Source organism: Eublepharis macularius, chromosome 1 (genome assembly GCF_028583425.1).
Source record: "Eublepharis macularius isolate TG4126 chromosome 1, MPM_Emac_v1.0, whole genome shotgun sequence".
In the NCBI taxonomy this organism is placed as follows: Eukaryota; Metazoa; Chordata; class Lepidosauria; order Squamata; family Eublepharidae; genus Eublepharis; species Eublepharis macularius.
Window position 1 is genome coordinate 64,286,553 of NC_072790.1, and position 13,609 is coordinate 64,300,161.

General features: G+C 39.8%; 1 protein-coding gene across 1 annotated transcript in view; it reads right to left on the reverse strand.

Annotated features, from left to right (window-relative positions):
- Positions 1-13,609, reverse strand: part of COL21A1 (collagen type XXI alpha 1 chain) — a 140,904-nt gene that overhangs the window by 102,312 nt on the left and 24,983 nt on the right. The window contains exons 2-3 of the mRNA XM_054987749.1: positions 7,744-7,865; positions 2,998-3,549 (exon numbers count right to left, since the gene is read on the reverse strand). Coding sequence (XP_054843724.1) covers positions 2,998-3,549; positions 7,744-7,831 — 640 coding nt within the window. The 5' untranslated portion in view covers positions 7,832-7,865. The remainder of the gene's footprint in view (positions 1-2,997; positions 3,550-7,743; positions 7,866-13,609) is intronic.

Sequence of the window (13,609 nt, forward strand, 5' to 3'; positions counted from 1 at the left end):
TCAGAGGGCATAAAAATCCCAGAAGATAGTCCTTGTATTCCAAGGACAGCAGAGGCATCAGGACGCCACTCTCTCTCAGGTCTCCATGCTCACTCAGGTGAGGCCAATGTAAACACCAGGACAGAATCAGCCAGCCTGATTCTTTTTTTAAAAAACATTTATTTCAGATAACACCAGTAACAACAACAACATTCGATTTATATACTGACCTTCAGGACAACTTAACACCCACTCAGAAGAATTTACAAAGTGTGTTATTATTATCCTCACAACAATCACCCTGTGAGGTGAGTGGGGCTGAGAGAGCTCCTAGAAGCTGTGACTGACCCAAAGTCACTCAGCTGGCTTCAAGCAGAGGAGTGGGGAATCAAACCTGGTTCTCCAGATTAGAGACCTGCTGTTCTTAACCACTACACCAAAAAACATAACTACATCATGTAATCATCTAAATCACATCTTTACAATCATCAACTACTTCAATCATCAGTCATCATCTGAATCATGTATAAGTCTAAACACAACATTCAAATCCTATATAAGAAACAATGAATACACTACTATCAATTTAATCAATTTATCATTAATTAAATCATATACTTATATAGAACTTGCCCATATATATTCCTATTTTCTACTTCTGTTTAAATATCTTTCCATCTATCATCGTATTTAATAACAGTTGTTCTTAAATATTCTTAGCTTTCAGCTACATAATCAAAGAATATTTTCCATTTTTCCTGGAATTCTCAGATTGGCCTATTGTGTATATAAGATGTTACTTTTGGCACTGGTACATATTCATATAACTTGTTCTTCCATTCTGTCAGATCTGGACATCGTTCTGCCTTCCATTTTGCTGCAAATATTGCTCTTGCCACAGTCACCATATATTTAAATAATTCACTATGTATTTTTATATTATTACTTGGTAAAATATTTAACAACATATGGGAGGGGGGGTTCAACTTAAACATAAGCTTTAATATCTTTTGCATTTCTTCGTGTATTTCTATCCAATAGTTCCTTGCCTTCTTACATGTCCACCACATATGATAAAATGTTTCATCTGTGTTTTGGCATTTCCAACACTTTCCATTGTAATCCTTGTTAGTTTTTGCAATATCCTTGGGAGTAATATACCATTTAAAAACATTTTATACCAATTCTCTCTTAATATTTGACATTCGGTAAATTTGATTTCTTTGGTCCATAAATTTTCCCACTGGTTCATGAATATATTTTCTCCAAAGCTTTATGTCCATTTTATCATGCATTTTTTTTTTACTTGCTCTCATTCTGTATTGTATTGCAAGAAAATTTTATATACTTTTCCTAATAGGTGTTTTGAATCTCCAATGACTAGTTGTTCAAGAGCTGTTTTCTCTCTTAACCAGCCTCCTCCTTTGACTAACTGATCTTTAAGTTTAGACACCACTTGATAATACAGCAACCGTGAAATGTTTTTAATTCAGCTTGAATTTCTTGCCATGTTTTTATTTTTCAAGCTCTGCTCACGACTTGAGTTCGATCCTGGTGGAAGCCAGGTTCACAGAGCCGAGGTCAGCAAAATGAGTTCCCAGTTTCCTGGAGATAAAGTATAGATGACTGGAGAAGGCAATGGCAAACCCCCCTGTAACAAAAGCCTGCCAAGAAAATGTCATGATGCAACGCCCTCCCCCCATGGGTCAGTAATGACTCGGTGCTTGCACAGCAGACTACCTTTACCTTTTTGTCTGTCCTATATTCATAGGTTATATAATCTGTTTTATTTCATTTAGTAATGTCACAATAGGTATCAATTGAGGATGTCAATGGCGAAGTTAATTGTGTCTTTGAATAGTTTTTAATAATTTCTCAATCTATAAATAATTATGAATTCCTTCCTAAATATCAATTATCTCCAATTTTATTTTTCTTTTATTTTGGTTTATAATCCAATCTGATATACTGCTATGCCTTCTCGGTTTTTTTCATCTTGTAATATTTTAAATCTTATTCTTGGTTTCTTCTCATTCTCTACAAAACCATTTATTCTTTTCTGCCATTTGAAACAAGAAGTTCAGCTTAGGTAATGTATTCTTCCTAGCCACAACATTTTCAGTTTTTCCCATCTTTGCAAATCTTCAATAACACTTCTCCAAACTTTTTGATAGTTACCTTTATATAAATTATCATTTTGCCCATTACATATATTCCCAAATATTTAATTGTTTTTGGTGACAACACAATCTGTTACTTTCTCTCTCTCTTCTTGTTCTCTTCTGGTTGCTGCTAATAACATTATATTAGTCTTCTTTTTATTTAATTTATATCCAAAATACAATCCAAATCTGATTATTTGTTCCATTATATTTGTTCCATTATATATTTCAGAGAAATGTTTGGTTTTGTTACTGATATAACAACATCATCCACATAGCTTTTCATCTTATATTCTTCTCTGCTTTCTTTTATTCCAACAATTCTGGTGTTTTGTCTAATTTTTTACAGCCAGTAGTTGTGATATTGGACATTCCTGTTGAGCTCCTTTCACTATTTCAATTTTCTCTGTTAAGGAACCATTTACTAAAATTCTAACCAGCCAGATTCTTAACTAATCTAGACTTCAAAATTGCCAGATGTGGTGATTTCAGTCTGTACTTAGCATACAAATATCCTCCCCTCCAAATTCTAAACCTGTGTTTTGTTCTGCTGCAATTAACATTTCCCTGGTCAATTACATAATTACATAATTAAGCTGTACCAGTCTCATTTATTGCCTTTTAACCTACAAAATATTAAACAATATTCAAATAATTCTCTAAAAATCAATATATCTATAAAGCTCTTAGAATTTTCTACTTTTATAGAAGTAGACGTGCTCCTAGAATTACCACATGTATAAACCACAGTATGTGATATAGGTAATATATACCCACATTTATAGATTCATATGCTACAAGAGTACACCATATCTTCAAAAACATCAGTTACGCTCCAGGGAGCATTAATATTTACCTTCACAGAGTTTTTGCTTTATTACTTCTCTTATTCTGGATATTGCAATATAATCTTCAACATAGAACACGTATGTTGAAGAGGGTTTGTTGGCAATTGCTCTCAGTTCATCTTCTTCAGTTTCTGAACCAACGCCAATGGCAAACAAGGTGATCTTGTTTTTTCTTGCTTCAGCTGCTGCATCTTTGACTTCATCTTGGGACTTACCATCAGTGAGAACAACTGCTATTTTTGTAAGGAATCTAGGGGATTTAGCAAATAGGTGGTCGATGGCAAACTGAATTGCTCTCCCTGTCCTTGTATTTCCACCCAAGTACTGTATGGATTCCATTTCTCTGACTAAGTTTCCATTGGAGTCATGCATTCCAAGTGGAATCTCAAGGACAGGATAATCACTGTACTGAACTACTCCAACCTGAATAAACTTGGGCCCTATATCAAAATTACTTGTAATATTAACAAGCCATCGTTTAATAATTTCAAAGTTTTCTGGTCCAACACTGTAGGAACCATCCAAGATGAAAACTAAATCTGTTGGGGCAGTTCGACAACCTTTGAAGAGAGAGAGAGAGAGAAGAGAGTATATTAAAATTGTTTCTTTTACCAAGAATAACTTTTAGAAACGTTCCTTATAAGGCAATTTCTTCAAACTGCCAGCCTTCAATGCCCAAACAAATCTGAGTCAAGCTTAGGTTTCATTGAAATTAATAAGGCATATGATGATGACAGTTAACTCCTACCGATTTCAACAAGACTTAAGCACAGCTATCCAAGTTAGGACCAGTATCTCTAAATGGTGGTCTTATCACCCAACTATCTTGCATCTTTAAGCAAATTTCTCATTAGCCAACCTAGTCCTATGTGTATTGAAATTTTCTCATAGATAAAGAACTGTGCATCATAAATAAAGAGCATGGAGCCATCAACAAGCTTTATGAGAAGAAGATGTAGTAAAGCTCATTAAGTCATACCACAAATTTATTAGGGCTTGGTTACTGTTTAGTTCCCTGTATAAAATTTGTTTACATTATGTCTTAATTTCCTGTTTTCATTAGTGAGACTTTATTACATAATAAATATTATTCATCTTGGAGAAACAAAATGAACCAGTACATACGCATCTTTTTTCCATATTATGTAGGGCAGGACCTTTCAAAACCTTGCAGAGAGTTTTGTGGTTATACCACTTCATTGGAGAGAAACCACAAGTGATCCTTGAATGAATGGACGCAGTTAGCAAATGGTCATTTCTAACCACATTTGGTATTTTCCTAACTCCATGTCTAACCATGTACAAAAGTGTACACACTTTTAAATAGGCTTCATGTACCTATACAGAATCGTTAAATTGTATCTCTATGCATGGGGTGGCAATGTGCTCTACCAGCACATTATTTCTCTTTTTAAAAATGCTAGAAAGATCCTTTTGACCTCCCAGATTTACTTCTAGTTTGGCCTTATATCACCCAAAAATTTCAGAAACAAGGGCTGGTAAGTAGTTACTGGGCATAATAACATTTCTGGCTGAAAGGGAATCCATAGAGATTGATTTTGTATAAACATTTATAAATTTAAGAATGCAACACATTGCAGAGCTTCTGCAACCAGAACTTGGCAAAATGCATTTACTTAATTTATAGTCCACCTCTGTCATGGACACTAACAGCAGACTACAAAATATAGAAAACAAGAACTAGGATAACATGAATTAGAAAAGGTATGCCAGATCACATCAGAAGTTCATAAGAATAAAAACCAAACTTGATGAGCTATCTGGTGTCCTGAGGTAGAGTACTGCTTTTTCTGTCGTGTAGACCAGAAGAGGGCATATGCTATATACGACATATTTTTAGAACTGCTTATGTATACAACATAACTTTTCACTTTGGACTTTTCTAAATCATCATTCATAGGATATGGAGAAGACTGAAGGATGAGTTCAAAGGAGAGTGGGAAGAAGGAGGTGGTATCACATCTTCCTGTGGTCTCAGACTAGGTTCTCTGCCCCTAAGCATAGGAAAGGTCTCCACAGGTTCCTCCTTGGCCCAAGAGTATTCTTGGACTCAGTTCTTCTACTGTACAACTCTTGGTTCCCTGTGTACCTTTCACACAACCAAGCCTCCACCTTAGTGATGACACTTGTCTCTCTCACACAGGGAGGCCCTAATCTTCATCCTGTTCACCGCCCCTTCCTGTGGGGGGTCCCCAGGTTTTTCAAGCGTATCTTGGGTCTTTGGATGCTCACAAAGCTCAGCCACCTCCCTGGGCCTTTCAAGTATCAACCTGGACTGGGCCATTCCCCTGCCTCTGGGTTCTTTCCCTGACCTTATCTCTAACAACTTCTGTTGCTCTGCTAGCTTCCTGAGCTCCCCTTGGACCAAGGCCAACCTTATGGGCCTGTTGCCTTTAGTTTCTCCTCTCACCTGGGTCTCTGGCAGCCCTGGAAATACCACCTCACTGGCTCTTTGCTAGGTCATCTCTAGCCCAGCTTCCTCTGTGCTCCTCTCTCCCCGACTGCCTTATCAAGCCTCTACAGCTCTCTCTCCAGCCTCCCCACAACCAGCCCACCATCACCTTTACTTCCAGCTGGACCAGAAGTATCCCACTGCCGCTCAATCCTCACAGTGGCCTATGAAAGATATTTTGAGGAAACAGTCACTAATGAGACTGTAACTGCCAGTACATGTGCTGACAGATGGAAGACAGGGATTTTCAACCAGACTCTGACTGTTAGTAGATTCAACAGTAAACCTGAATCTTACAGTTTCTACTGTAGGCTTTCATAGATAACAATATACACAGTATTCTATAGGTTAGATTTAAGATGTTGTTAAGTAACTAGGGCAAAAGACAATTTTCCCCTTACTGAGTCAACTGAGTATTTTGATATCATGGCAATTATTAATGAGAAACACATGGTACAAGTATTATTTGTCTGGCAGTACAATGGTAGAGTTTTCTATGTAATGGGAATGGCCGGAAGCGAAATAAAGCTTCAATAAAAACACATCTAATAATTAATCACAGAAGGACAAAATACTTAACACTTTTTTCAATATTTTTATTCTCTGGGACAGCCCCAATTGGCTTGCTTATTACATTTTACTGCTATTGGCGTAGCCCCTTTTCCTACATATTCAGCCACAAAACCATGAGCAAGTTACTATGGCATGGAGCACAGCCAAGCCATGTTCTGGCCATTGTGAGCACCACATAGGCTGAGTTTCTTCTCATGTGCAACGTCCCTTCTTCTTTCCTGATTTTCTCTTACCATAGTTCATTGTGATGTCCAAACTTCACAAACCATAGTTACCAATAAACAGGAATTGCCATCAAGCCATGATTTGAAGCCACTTGAAGTGTTTTGTAATTAATTCTGATTTCTCCAGTTTGTCTACCAATAATGATAGAAAAATGCACAAAGGGGTGAAAGGATCAGTATGCAAGAGACTCTCAACTGTAGGGACATTTTGGCTGTAGAACAGCCCTCTCCACATTTATCCACCTGGTGCCAATTTTGTTAAGTTTTTTTGTGTCAGAAAAACAGGGTTTTTTTTTTATATAATCTTATTTTGGCTAGCCTTTCTTAACATTCATGAAGCTGCCTTATACTGAATCTGAGCATCGATCCATCAAGATCAGTAGTGTCTACTCAGACTGGCAGCAGCTCTCCAGGGTCTCGGTGTCTTTCACATCACCTACTGCCTCGTCCTTTTTAACTGGAGAATCCAGGGAAAGAACATGATGGGTCCTTCTTCATGCAAGCAGAGGCTCCTCCTCCAAGCCACAGCCCCTCCCCAAACATTTGAGGATTTGTTTCCAAGTTCTTAACTTTTTTAGAGCAACGCTCTTTATAGTAACAGTATGGTATTATTATCACTACCTATGACTAAACAATTTTATGGATTAATTGCTCTACTTGCTTTTATTGTTGTTTTATTGCTCTACTTGCTTTTATTGTTGTTTCACCATAGATCAGTAGGTGGCATTTTAATGCAAGCAGTTAATTGGTTTTATTTTTTTTATTGTGTTTTGTATACTGTCTCAAGAGCTTTCTGGCTGAATGAGCAGGATATAAATAACTGAATATAAAATATATATAATGGGAAGAAGAACTTAAGAGTCCACAGGGTAATCACAATCAGCAAACCATGATTCACCATGAAAACAGCTCTCAGGCCACCTAATCTATGTTAAAGTGTTACTTTAAGACAATCCATTTTCTTGTTTTGTTCCAGGAAACCCCCTTGCCCCAAACCCCAAAGTTAAATAATTGATTTGCTTTCTCCAGAGAGCTTTGTGTTTATGTGAGATTTATGTGGCTGATGGCCTTGAGTTAGAAAGAAAAGGGATGGTTTAATATTTTAAAATAAACAAACTATGAGTGTGGGGAAGCTGAAAAAAATGTAAAAGCCAAGGCTTTACAAAGCAATACACAAAACTAAATGCCCTACCAGCAGACAGAGCAGATTTGAAAAACCTTCAGTGGTTTTCTCTAACATCACCTGAACTTGTGATTTTTAAAAATGTCCTTTAAAGATTAGGATATCCTACACCAAAATCCTCCCAAAATGCCATTATAAGGAACGCACACCCACATGCTAACAAACATATCAAACCACAGCAATGGGGAATTGTTTAGACATAATTTTAAGTGGAAAGAACAGCAAGAGAAAGGGAAAACTGGGATCTTCTTTAGGAAAACTTTTGAACTAGCCATAGTTAGCAAATAAAGCAGATTCTTACTTGATCTTGTATCACCATCATCAGCCAGTACATAATCGTGAAGTAGCAAAATTAAAACTGTCTGAAGAAACGTTATATTCTTTGCCATGTATACAGTATTTCCGGCACTTCAAAACCTAGAACTATAAGAACACAGTTATTTTAATACAATTACATTCAACATAAATACAAGTCATCTAAGCAAGTAAGGCAATATGTAAAATCAGTTTGAAATCAACTGCATGTTTTTCATGGCTTTGATGATCTGGAATGAAATATAACCAGAGAGCTTGCGGGGAGAGCAGGGTATAAATTTAATAAAATAAATGAATGAATGAAAATGCTAGCATGTTTCTAATGGGTCACAAAAAATTACATCAGAAAGCCTACATGAGATCTTTGCCACTGAAGCGTAACTATCCAAAATTCATAGTAGTAAGACCTAATCTACTACTATGTTATCAGATACAGCATCCTGGGATGCTGATGTTACCATCCTGGAGCAGATGTTACCATCTGAAGTCATCACGCCTGGCATATCCCAGGGCCACCTGTGATCCAAAGACTGCATGGCCCGCCTGCATGCAACAGGGACACTGCTGACTGTAACTGCTGGGAGCAGCATCAGAAGGCATAAGCAGCAAGATGTCCAAAGCTTATGATTTCTGTGGTTATGACCATCCAAAGAGTCACAGCACTTATCTTTTATTGGGGGGAGGGGGTGGCCTGGTGTCTGGGAGGGAGGGAAAAGGGTTTTTTTAGTTTGCATTTTAAAAACTGCTTTTTGCTGGGGGAGCCTTTGGTTGGGTGTTTGTATAAGTAGGGCTTTGATTTCTGGCTTTGAAGTTGATTTACTATTCATTTTGCTATTTGTTCTTCTGGGAGGGTTGTTTTATCCTGTTGTGAGTAATTTGTTTGGAGTTTTATAGTTCCTGTTAATTTTATCAAATTCTCTTTTTCTTCGGGGGGGGGGGCGCTGTTTTCCCCTGTTGTTAGGCTTTCTTTACGGAAGTTCGGTTGGCGTGCTTTTGCCGAGTTCTGTTTTCTGTTGGCACAGAAGTGTGGTTTGGTCAGCTGTCCAATTGTTGATTGTTCTTCTTTGTGGGGGGGGAGGCGTTTGTGGGGGTGGCTAGTTCATTTTGTTAACTTAACCTAGTGGAGCTTGGGTGTATTTTCTGGGTATCCTGAGAGAGTTGTGAACTTTAAAAAAGTGTTTTTTTAAGATAGGCTAGTTGTGGTTTTTCCCCATAGGGAACAATGGAGATTGGAGGTGGCTAGGGGCACCTTCTTGGGGGGCCATGGGTCCAATCTTCATGACATGTGGGGAGTCATTAAAGGACAGTTAGGAGTAGGTCCCCTGCAAATTTGGTAAAAAATTATCTCCCCAGGCCACCGGAAATTTCTGAATTGAGTTTCCCATAGGAAACAATGGCTGAATTTTACCAAATTTGCTCTGTATTACTGAACCAAACTGGAAAATGAACTTGGTATTCCCAGAATTCCAGATTTTTTTTCTAGTTCACTATTACTGAACCGAATCAATCATTTTTTTCCCCTGTGCACACCCCTCGTAGATACCACACCAGTAAGCTGGGAAATCTATGATTTCCTAGAACCAAAAATGTATGGGATACACTCAACATTTCATACAGGCAGGCCATGGAATACCTCCAAAACTATTCTATAAATACAACTTCCCACCATGTTTGCAAAACAGTACTGTTTTTCTGAGACTATCTGCTGTGCCAATGCCTAGCATAACACAACTTCCTGCTGACCATGCCGGAGTACTGCCGGGTCAGTGCAACTCAGATCCAATTATCAGTGGCAGTTCAGCAGTTCAGCTGCATTCAGGTATCAGCGGGAACGGCAGTTTCAAAAGTGTATATATGCTTATGACATCTCCTAGAGCTTAACATGTTAATGGGTGACAGGAGAGGGACCAGCTCCAGTTAATCTACCCATATATATTCATATGTCACAGGTAACCTGAGTTGATACAACACAATTTCTGGTTTAATAAAAGATGGGGAAGATTAAGCATCAAGCCCAGCATCAAGCCAATTTCATGCACACTTTACATTAGCTGCAGATACACAAGATACTTGAATGCAGTCCTTGAATGCTTTCATCAGAGGTTGCCAACTTTTTAATTAATGAAAGCTACTTATAATGAATCCTATCCTGATCTATTCCCCCTCACACAAGTATCCAAGTTTTGTTCTGTTCTAGAAAAAGAACATGGACTAGGAAGAGCACCAGAAATAAAGCAGCACAGAAAAAAATCATATGAAAGAAAAGCTTTTTTTAAAAAATAGCTTAAATAGGGCTTTTTTCTGGGAACTCAGTGGGTTGAGTGGTGCGGAGAGCAATCTAAACTCCCCTCTGTCTGGAGATCAGGGGGCGGGGCCACCAGCCATGTGACCATTTTCAAGAGGTTCCGAAACTCCGTTCCACCGCGTTCCTGCAGAACAAAAGCTCTGCAGATCTTTTCAAAATCGTTCCCTAGGTCTTCTAGGGGATGCATGAGATAGTGTGCAACATCTACCAAGCTACTAGGAGATTGTGAGCTACCTGTTGGATACCCCTGCTTTGGATCAAAGCATTTATCAGAATTTACACAATCACAGAAAGATAATACGATTCAAAAAGCAAAGGTGTAATTGTATTTGCAGAAATTTCTCCCACCTTATCCCTCACCATCAACATTTAGATATATTCCTCAAGACAGGAAAGTACTTTTAAAAATGTTACTTAAATAAAGTGCCATGAGTAAAGTGCAATAGAGTATTAATCCTATTTGAGATTGAGGTTGTTAGGGAAAAGAGCCTTTTATCTATAATCAACAATGCTAATACTCCATATGAATCAAAAGCCTGGCTCCCCTATCAGTTTTCAGTAGGGGCATAAACATCTACACAAAGCCTGTTACACTAATAGCATACCAAGGACCTGTTATGAAACTTCTCAAATGCTACAAACCCCCAGAAATTGTTTAACAACGTGCCAAGTTTTCATCTGGCATCACAGACTGCTTCTGCGACGCAGGTACATGGAAATAAATCATCATTTTCTTTACCAAGAACAGCCAAAGGAGTAAAATTTTAAGAAAGCCAGTCATTTGCTATACAATACTATGTAGTCATTCATCCAGCAGAGTTAATTAAGCCAGCCAGCAGCGCCAATCAGTACAGAAAAGAGGGGGGGAAACAGAAGTTTTCAACAACCATTTAACAAACGGTCAGTTTCACAAATAACAGTAGACTAGGTGCAAGGGTTTTATTAACACTGTGAGCCAAATAAGAAGTTTTTATGGAGCACTGAGAATTGAGGGGAGGTGGAATTTAAGAGAGAAATGAACTTAGCAGTAGGGGTGTGCAGGAGGGGGTTGATTCAGAAATAATTCAAGCCGCTTCAGAAGCAAGCCACTTCGGAATTAAGGTACTTTACTCTCTTCAGTGTGCTCTGTAAATATTCAGAGCATACTGAAGAGAGGGGGGCAACTCCCTCACCCCTACCCCCCCGGGGCACCCCTTCCACCCCCCCACCCCCCCTGGGGAACCCCTCCATACCCCATCCACTTACCTTACCTGGTGCGAGGGTCAGCTGTGCTGCGGGCCGCTGCCGCCACCATGGCAGCACGAGGCTGCAATGGCCTGGAGGCTCCAGACCATTGCAGCCTCATGCCGCCGCCTGAGCCTCCAGGGCATTGGGGAAGGCCGGAGCTGCCTCCTCTGGCTCTTCCTGCCCCTCAAATGGCTGCAGCACGCCAGCGCTGCAGCAGCCATTTGAGGAGCAGGAGGGGCTTTCTCCGCCTCCTCCAGCCCTTCCTGCCCCTCAGATGGCCACTGCAGCACCGGCGCGCCATGGCCATTTGAGGGGCAGGAAGGGCCAGAGGAAGCAGCTCTGGCATTCTCCAATGCCCCGCAGGCTCAGGCAGTGGAGGCTGTCACCAAGGTCGGTGGGGGTGGGTGAGTGGGGGTGAGATGATGTTTAAAGGGCCCTGCCGCTGCTTCCAAGCAGCAGCGAGGCCCTTTAAACTCAACCCCGAAGCTTTCCAAAAGCTTCAGGAAGCTTTGATTCGGGATTTCTGAATCAGGGCCAGCATGCTGACCCCAATTCAGATAGCCAGAATTTTTCCGGATCAGCTCTGCTTCGGGTATTTTTACCCGAAGCGAATACCGAAGTGCACAGCTCTACTTAGCAGTGATTGTAGAGCATGCATCTTGAACATTTAGGCTGCAATCCTCCATACAATTAAATCATTTAATCTCCATGGGATTTAATCTAATTATCTGTGAGCAGGATTGCACCTTTGTGGATGGATCTTATTTCCATAAGTGGAGTAAAGCCCATGGATTAGGACTTGCCCATCTCTCCTGCTGCAGCACCAAAATTCTGCTCCTGGGAATCTCAAGAACAATGTGGAGGATGAAGCTGGAATCTGCAGCAGAAAGGGGGAAACTATAATAAATTCCACTTCTCCGCCAATGGAAGTGCCATTCTCTTGTATAACTACTGATATACTGGTGCTATGTCTCGTCAGGACCCAACCTCAGAATTTCCCAGTTTGTGTAGGAAACTTCATTTTTCTGTTTTCGTGTCTGCAACTACAAACCAATATATTGGCTTTTCAGTACTCATGATGGATGTTTATACCATTCAATTGATATTCATCTTTGTCCAACTCTGTAAAGGTTTTTTTTTCCCCTATAAACAAACTTCCAGATACTTTACTGCTGACTTGGGATATGGCTATTAAAGTGAGGAATTATTAAAATCAAAGAGTACAACTGCAACAGTCATTTCCACAAAAAAAGTTCATGCTATTTATCTAACAGAAAATAACCTCAAGGATATGATACCTTTAACGTTTATAAGAAACATGGCCATAGTTTTAGTATACATCTGCAGCCAAATTCTTGCCCTGCTACTGAAGATCAGAATGTCTAAACTTTCAGGAAATGAAGCATCTAAAGCTACAGCAGAAGCACATTTCCACAAAGTGTATGAAGACATTATCATTAAAAGCATATTACCATCATGAGCTCTACAGGGGCTGCCTTTTTAAATGGTTTGGAAGTTTCAATTGGGACAGAACAGCACACAGTTGTCCATTCACTGACTAGGGTTAATTATCATCATCATATCACCCAAAGTTTAAACAGATAGATATTGGTCACCAGTTTGTTTCTTAGTCAAATCCAAAGAGCTCCTGTCATAGCTCCTCAGTATACCAAGGAGCTAGTCTAGTGCAGGGGCGTTGAGGGTGACCGGGGGGGCAATTTTGTTGATGGCTTTGGAGAACCGGTCACGCCAGTCCTCCACCTGCACATCCAATAAATCACCAAGGGACATCATATTCCACAGAGCATTTTAGAAACCAAATTGACCCATTAGTCTCCACAGGCAAACATAAATCAGCTCACCAACTATACACGAGGGGGCTGGTACACCCAAACGAGCCTTTAGGACAAAATGGTCCAACCATGGCACAGCCTCAATTATGTCTAGGTCCACATGAATCTCCACCCCAAAGATCAAGTCTAGTGTGTAACCTGCTTAATGGGTGGGAACAGATACAAATTGAGTCTCAGTGCTGCCATGGAAGACACCAGATCCGCAGCCTTCGGAGAGGTGGCATCATCAACATGGATATTGAAATCCCCTAAAACTAAGAGCCTGGAATACTCCAAGGCGCATCCAGTCACCACCTCCAACAAACTCAACAGAGTAGCTACATTGAAGCCAGATGGGTGACCTTGAGTCAGTCACAGCTTCCCGGATCTTTCTCAGCCCCACCCACCTCACAGCATGATTGATGTGAGGACAATAGGGGTGGGCACGAACCACGAAAAAAAACAAACCATGCGGTTCCTGGTTTGTG